This window comes from Monopterus albus, unplaced genomic scaffold (assembly GCF_001952655.1).
Source record: "Monopterus albus unplaced genomic scaffold, M_albus_1.0 scaffold442.1, whole genome shotgun sequence".
NCBI lineage: Eukaryota > Metazoa > Chordata > Actinopteri > Synbranchiformes > Synbranchidae > Monopterus > Monopterus albus.
The window spans coordinates 26,229-33,578 of record NW_018128322.1 but is presented as its reverse complement, the minus strand read 5'-3'; the positions used below and the strand labels follow the sequence as shown (position 1 = coordinate 33,578).

Below are 7,350 nucleotides of genomic sequence, written 5' to 3'. Positions count from 1 at the left end.
ATGTTGCTGGAGGACAATGAAAAAACGCACGCATATGCATCAGCATGCACAAACACACACACACACACACACACACACACACACACACATAATCTACATAATCTATCTCATTTCTTTAACAACTTTTTATTTTAAAGGTTTTTAAAACATGAGTGAGCACAAAAGCACTGTCTGTGTATCAAAAATCAGTGCACTCTGTGGTAGTGATATTTATAGTTTGTGATCACTCTCACATGTAAAAAAAAAAAGACACTATAAAGACTTCTAGATTATCTGTTTGGGTGTTAAATATTCTTTACTGGTTGTAAAGCTTTGCAAAATGTCCATCGTTAGTGTTGTGTGTTTGTTACAGTGGCAGTGCCATTTTTATGTTTTGTTTTTTAAGGGCTGCTGAATTCTACATTAAATGGCTCTCGAGCTTTGATCCAAAGTCAAATGCACATATTTCACTATATGTTCTGACCTACAAGTAAGTGTCCTGAATGCTCCTTTTTTCATAAATCAGTGTGCAGCTAGTAATTATAAATGATTTCATGAAATTTTGATTATAATTTACTATGCAGTGCTCTTACGATTCAAACCGCCGTTCTCACACAGTGTCAAACGGGCTTGTATGTATTTATTCTTTGACAGGAAGGCAAATCGTGCACAAACGGTCAGTAACTTTGTGAAGGTGTTGCAGCATGTGCCCAGTGATCTTCTGAAGTAAGTACTCAATCTGTTTAACAAAACCACTCATGAAAGTTAACACTTGCAGTGAAACATTTTTCTCTTTTTCAATTTGTAGGAGAGCTTTTCTGAAGATGTGCAATAGTCCTGAGGCCTTTCTTTCCTTGCGGTCTCACTTTAGCAGCTCTCATGCTTTGCTGTGTGTGAGCCACTGGGTTCTAGGTATTGGAGACCGCCATCTCTCCAACTTTATGATCAACATGGAAACAGGAGGCATGATCGGCATCGACTTTGGTCACGCATTCGGTTCAGCTTTTTTTAAGTGAAAACAGTGGATTTCAGTTAAATGTTATAGATGTGTTCTAGACATGGATACAGATAGATATTTCAGTGTGGATTAAAGTGTTGGGCCAACTGAATGACATAATTATGTTGCCATCACGCTGCTAAACATGGCTAAAAACGTAGCAGATAGTGTGTAACTGGTCTGACTGTATGATTCTTAGGTGTGATTGTGTCCTGTGTATAAATGTGAAGTGAGGCCTCATTGGAAGACACACAACAATTCATTCTATAAATACCATTGTTTCTGTGCAATCTGTGAAATATTCCCTCAGTTTCTCCCTGTGCCGGAGCTCATGCCTTTCCGGCTGACCAGACAGTTTGTGAATCTAATGGAACCCTTGAAGGAAGGCTTGATCAAGAGCATCATGGTTAATTCCCTGCGAGCCTACAGGGCTGAGCCAGATCTCTTGCTTACCACCATGGATGTGTTTGTCAAGGAGCCCTCGTTGGACTGGAAGGTGACCACTCCCGCTACAAAAATCTTATTAAACAGAAATTTTGATTCAGGTTTTTAGGTGAGATTCTTGAGAAGTCGTGAGAGAAATGGTAAATGTCCTGAAAAACATTGTCATCCTGGAGAATTATGACTCTGTGCTCTTGGTGAAAATAAAAAGGTTAGATAAAATTACTTTTGAAATGTAGCCTGACAACCAAGACGTACAATTTAAACACACTTGTGCTCTGTTATTTGTCTAAACAACAGCATATTGATGATGACAAGTTGGCTATTTAGGTAACATTACATGTTTGTTAGGATGATATGGTTACTAGCTTGTTTTGCCTGCAAATGTGTCAGGTGTGTGGTGTGAACAGTTTGTGGTTGGGGTTGCCATTTAAGTTGCCCTGAACAGCAGTGTTAGGTTTTCTTGACCTTCTCCTTAACTGCTGAGGTGGAAACATCACATTTCTGCTATTTGTATTTTCAGAGATCAGGTTGCTGTAGTTGTTGCAGTAACAGAGGGTCAATGTGATTTTAAAAGAAATATGGATTTACGTTGGCAATATATAGTTATCCTTTTAAATGGTTGTTTCCGTCTGACTTCAAAGGAAGATACAATTGGATGTCATCAGCAGTACAAGGAATGAATAAAACATAATAGATGAATATGCAACAAAAATAGGATCAGGCCTAGAGTGGGAACCTTGTGGGACCCCATAAGACAGGGGGACAGTAGAGGAAACAATCACTAATACTAACGGAAAACCTATCTGTTAAATAAGACCTAAGCTATTGCAAAGCAGTGCCAGAAATACCAATCAAATCCTCAAGGCAGGAGAATCTTATGATCTACCTTATCAAAAGTCACAGAGAGATCCAAATGCAGGTTGGCTGTGGCTCACGAGGTAGGGCCGTCTCCTGACCAGCAAGTTGTTGGTTCAACTCCCGGTCTCCCGGCATGCCTAAGTGTGTCCCTGAGCAAGACACCGAATTGCTCCCGGTGGTTTGACTAGTGCCGTTGTGTGGCAGCCTGTCGTCATCGGTGTGTGAATGGGTGAATGGTGTATCATCTCCTGTAAAGCACTTTGGCCAGTGCAACACACTGTGGAACAATGTGCTATGTACAGTGCCTTGCGAAAGTATTCGGCCCCCTTGAACTTTGCGACCTTTTGCCACATTTCAGGCTTCAAACATAAAGATATAAAACTGTAATTTTTTGCGAAGAATCAACAACAAGTGGGACACAATCATGAAGTGGAACGAAATTTATTGGATATGTCAAACTTTTTTAACAAATAAAAAACTGAAAAATTGGGCATGCAAAATTATTCAGCCCCCTTAAGTTAATACTTTGTAGCGCCACCTTTTGCTGCGATTACAGCTGTAAGTCACTTGGGGTATGTCTCTATCAGTTTTGCACATCGAGAGACGGAAATTTTTGCCCATTCCTCCTTGCAAAACAGCTCGAGCTCAGTGAGGTTGGATAGAGAGCGTTTGTGAACAGCAGTTTTCAGTTCTTTCCACAGATTCTCGATTGGATTCAGGTCTGGACTTTGACTTGGCCATTCTAACACCTGGATATGTTTATTTGTGAACCATTCCATTGTAGATTTTGCTTTATGTTTTGGATCATTGTCTTGTTGGAAGACAAATCTCCGTCCCAGTCTCAGGTCTTTTGCAGACTCCATCAGGTTTCCTTCCAGAATGGTCCTGTATTTGGCTCCATCCATCTTCCCATCAATTTGAACCATCTTCCCTGTCCCTGCTGAAGAAAAGCAGGCCCAAACCATGATGCTGCCACCACCATGTTTGACAGTGGGGATGGTGTGTTCAGGGTGATGAGCTGTGTTGCTTTTACGCCAAACATAACGTTTTGCATTGTTGCCAAAAAGTTCGATTTTGGTTTCATCTGACCAGAGCACCTTCTTCCACATGTTTGGTGTGTCTCCCAGGTGGCTTGTGGCAAACTTTAAACGACACTTTTTATGGATATCTTTAAGAAATGGCTTTCTTCTTGCCACTCTTCCATAAAGGCCAGATTTGTGCAGTATACGACTGATTGTTGTTTTATGGACAGAGTCTCCCACCTCAGCTGTAGATCTCTGCAGTTCATCCAGAGTGATCATGGGCCTCTTGGCTGCATCTCTGATCAGTCTTCTCCTTGTGTGAGCTGAAAGTTTAGAGGGACGGCCAGGTCTTGGTGGATTTGCAGTGGTCTGATACTCCTTCCATTTCAATATTATCGCTTGCACAGTGCTCCTTGGGGTGTTTAAAGCTTGGGAAATCTTTTTGTATCCAAATCCGGCGTTAAACTTCTCCACAACAGTATCTCGGACCTGCCTGGTGTGTTCCTGGTGTGTTCCTTGTTCTTCATGATGCTCTTTGCGCTTTAAACGGACCTCTGAGACTATCACAGTGCAGGTGCATTTATACGGAGACTTGATTACACACAGGTGGATTCTATTTATCATCATTAGTCATTTAGGTCAACATTGGATCATTCAGAGATCCTCACTGAACTTCTGGAGAGAGTTTGCTGCACTGAAAGTAAAGGGGATGAATAAGTTTGACATATCCAATAAATTTCGTTCCACTTCATGATTGTGTCCCACTTTGTTGATTCTTCACAAAAAAATTACAGTTTTATATCTTTATGTTTGAAGCCTGAAATGTGGCAAAAGGTCGCAAAGTTCAAGGGGGCCGAATACTTTCGCAAGGCACTGTAAATATAGTCCATTTACCATTTACCAAATGCAGAACTTCCCTGAGTCCATAGTACACAGTGCCAAAGCAGAGAGTTCAACTGCCTCTTTGAGAAGGTGAGGAGGGACAGTATCAATAGGACAGTTAGAAGGTTTAAGTTGGATAATAGTCTCCTTCAAAAAGAAGAGAGACACTGGCTTGAACCAGGAAAATAAGAAAGACTGGCAACAGGAGAAGCTAAATCAGCAGAAAAAGGACTCTGTGATCTGGTATTAAGGACCCTTTCAACAACAAATTTGAGAGATTTCTCACAGGCATCTGGTGTGGTGTCCAGAGGAGCTTGTCTGAAAGGTCCTTAAAAAAAAACCTTATTATATTTGGGAGGCTAACTCACAGCACACAAAACTGTATCAGAGGAAACTAGCTCAAAGACACTTAGTTCAGAGCTGGATATAGAGCCTGAAGTCAGCTGTTTGCAACTAAGAGTTTTTGAAGACGTTTGCAGTTCCACCATTGCGGCTAATAAGGCTCAGTGAATTAAGGAATGTGCAGTCTTGAGTGATAATATACTGTAGATGACTCACCAGAATTGAACAAGGTTTCGGTAAGACAGATAAAGTTAAGTTAATAAAGTTACAGATAAAGCAAGAATTTACTGTAAGTTATTTAATGTTTGCCAAAGATCCGGCATTTACCAGGGCACATCTAACTGCAGAATCACATCCAAAATCCGGGCATGGTGTACGGTCCAGTGGCTGAAGATGGTTGGAGTTTATTCCCGCTCCATAGAAAGGAGGCTGACACCACCTGAAAGCCGACTAACCACAGGGGCTAGACAAGGGGAGATGTGACAATAGAAGGCCAGGCCAAAATCTGACAGAACATGGTAGAGATTAATTGCAGAGGACAGTGCCAGGGCAAGGTAGAGCTTTAGCTTAACCAGTCTACCAGCATGCCTTCCATGACGTGCATTTCTTCTGCGGTTGCGGTGCGACGAACATAAGCAGGCACAATTGCCAGCAAAGGAGGAAAAGGGATTTCCCCCTCTAGCTGCTCGATAATTCACCACATTTTGAGACAAAATCTTGACATGAGTAAAATTGAGTGCTCATAGGTCAATAGAGATGTTGTGTTTTGTGTAGAAAGCAGAGATAAGCCAAGGAGAGCAAACAACAAAAGACTGGCGCCATTGTAAGTCCAGCTTTTGATGCGACCACCTCAACAAAAGACTGGCGCCATTGTGAGTCCAGCTTTTGATGCGACCACCTCTATTCATGACTCCATGAAGTCCAGATCAGGACTCTGGGCTGCCTTGACCATCTGTTGCAGGACTTCTTATTCTTTATCAAGTCAGGTCAAGATTTTTATTTGCCACTTATGCATAAACAAGCAGTCTAAGCATATAGGAATTCTTGTGCAGCTCTCCTATGGAGTCAGGTAAGGAGTCAAAACCCAGAAAGAACACTTAGTCTTAAAATTTTTTTAATGTCTTCTTAGGGCCTCATGGGACAGCCAGGAAAACCAGGGATTGAGGTCTGTGGAACATTTTCTGAATCCACATCACACAAGCAATGATCAAATTTATTGTCACTGATTTTCACTCATTTATGCTGTGGCCAGCAATCTTGCAATTATTTTACAATACATTTAAGACATTGCAGAGTTTTGTAAAGTTTTATAAACCAAAATTGTTTAGATTATCAGTGTGTTTGGGTATTTTTCAGGGCCCACGTGGATCCCCAGGTGTATCCGGCCCTCCCGGAGTTCCAGGAAGAGAGGTGAGAAATCAGCCTGTCCTTCCACTCTTATTCGCTCCCTCACACATCCACAGATAAAATATGGCTGGAAGCATAAGAGAATGTCAGTTGCCCCCTGCGGATGAAAAAGTACGATATATCACAGCTCCGGGACACAAATCTCCACCATCTGAGATGGGTGTGAAAACAAAGTTAAAGCCCTTTATGCCTGCCTCATATCATAGCCAGGAGGGTTGTTAACTCCTTTCTTTGTCTCAATTAAAGGGCTCCCCTGGTAGACCAGGACCTCCAGGCCCTGCCGGACCTCCAGGTGAACCAGTAAGTAAGACAATTTAATCTTTGCTGTCTGCAGTTCAGCACCAGTGATCTGTAATGAGAACTACTGGGCTCACCTTAAAATCAAAGTCACTGTTCACTGCAGCTCCGTTCCGGGACAATTAGCAACAAGTCCTACTGTTTTCTAACCTGCATCACTTTCAGGAAAATGTTGCCGTTTATCACAAATTAGCAGCGCCCTGTTGTCAGCACATGTTTTCATGTTTCTAGTCTTTTCATTTGTTTCTGGTAAGCAGCATTTGCTATAATTCTGACAGATGTAGTGTGAATAGCACACAACCGCTGCTGTTGCAGCTTCTGCATCAAAGCCTTGTAAATTCTAACCTGTTTATATTCATGTGTTGTAAGAACCCATGAAATCCATTTATAGCCCACTTTATGTTTTAAAAATACATGGACTGCAAGCCAAAAATTTTCTCAGCTCCAGAGAACAACAATATTTTGAAGATGTGAGTTTTCTGTCCTCTGGTAACAAAGTTATTAAACTGTTTCCTCAAGCGTTGCAGATAAGAAATGAAACACTGAAAGTGAAATTTTTTAAAAGATGTTTGGGGTAAAATCAAATTCCTTAAAGGCATATAAGATGGTCTTTTACACTAATGAGCAGTTTACTAGATGCAGTCACACCAAACAAACAGCAGAATATTTCCAAGACTTGTAACTGGTGGAATATTGTGTGAACAAGACCCTGAGATACTTAAATTCGTCCACTTGAGGCAGGAGCTCTCCACCAACCTGAAGGGAACAAGCCACCCTTTTCCAACTGAAAACCATGGCCTCGGACTTCGAGGTGCTGATTCTCATCCCAGCCGCTTCACACTCGGCTGCAAACCGCCCCCGTGCATGCTGGAGGTCCTGGTTTGATGGGGCCAACAGGACAACGGCATCTGCAAAAAGCGGAGACGAGATCCTGTGGTCCCCAAACCGGACTCCCTCCGGCCCCTGGCTGCTCCTAGAAATTCTGTCCATAAAAATAATGAACAGAACCGGTGCCAAAGGGCAGCCCTGCCGGAGTCCAACAAGCACTGGAAACAAGTCTGACTTACTGCCGGCAATGCTAACCAAGCTCCTGCTCCGGTCGTACAGGGGTCGGTGAGCCAC

At 42.2% G+C, this 7,350-nt stretch overlaps 1 protein-coding gene and 1 long non-coding RNA gene across 2 annotated transcripts in view; both read left to right on the top strand.

Annotated features, from left to right (window-relative positions):
- Positions 1-7,350, top strand: part of prkdc (protein kinase, DNA-activated, catalytic subunit) — a 139,607-nt gene that overhangs the window by 122,101 nt on the left and 10,156 nt on the right. Inside the window, exons 81-84 of the mRNA XM_020587171.1 lie at positions 386-469; positions 634-705; positions 788-984; positions 1,282-1,472. Of these exons, the coding sequence (XP_020442827.1) occupies positions 386-469; positions 634-705; positions 788-984; positions 1,282-1,472 (544 nt within the window). The remainder of the gene's footprint in view (positions 1-385; positions 470-633; positions 706-787; positions 985-1,281; positions 1,473-7,350) is intronic.
- On the top strand, positions 5,654-6,232 carry LOC109952213 (uncharacterized). The gene is made up of 3 exons (XR_002273722.1): positions 5,654-5,689; positions 5,881-5,934; positions 6,178-6,232. It is a non-coding gene; the product is annotated as an uncharacterized LOC109952213 (long non-coding RNA).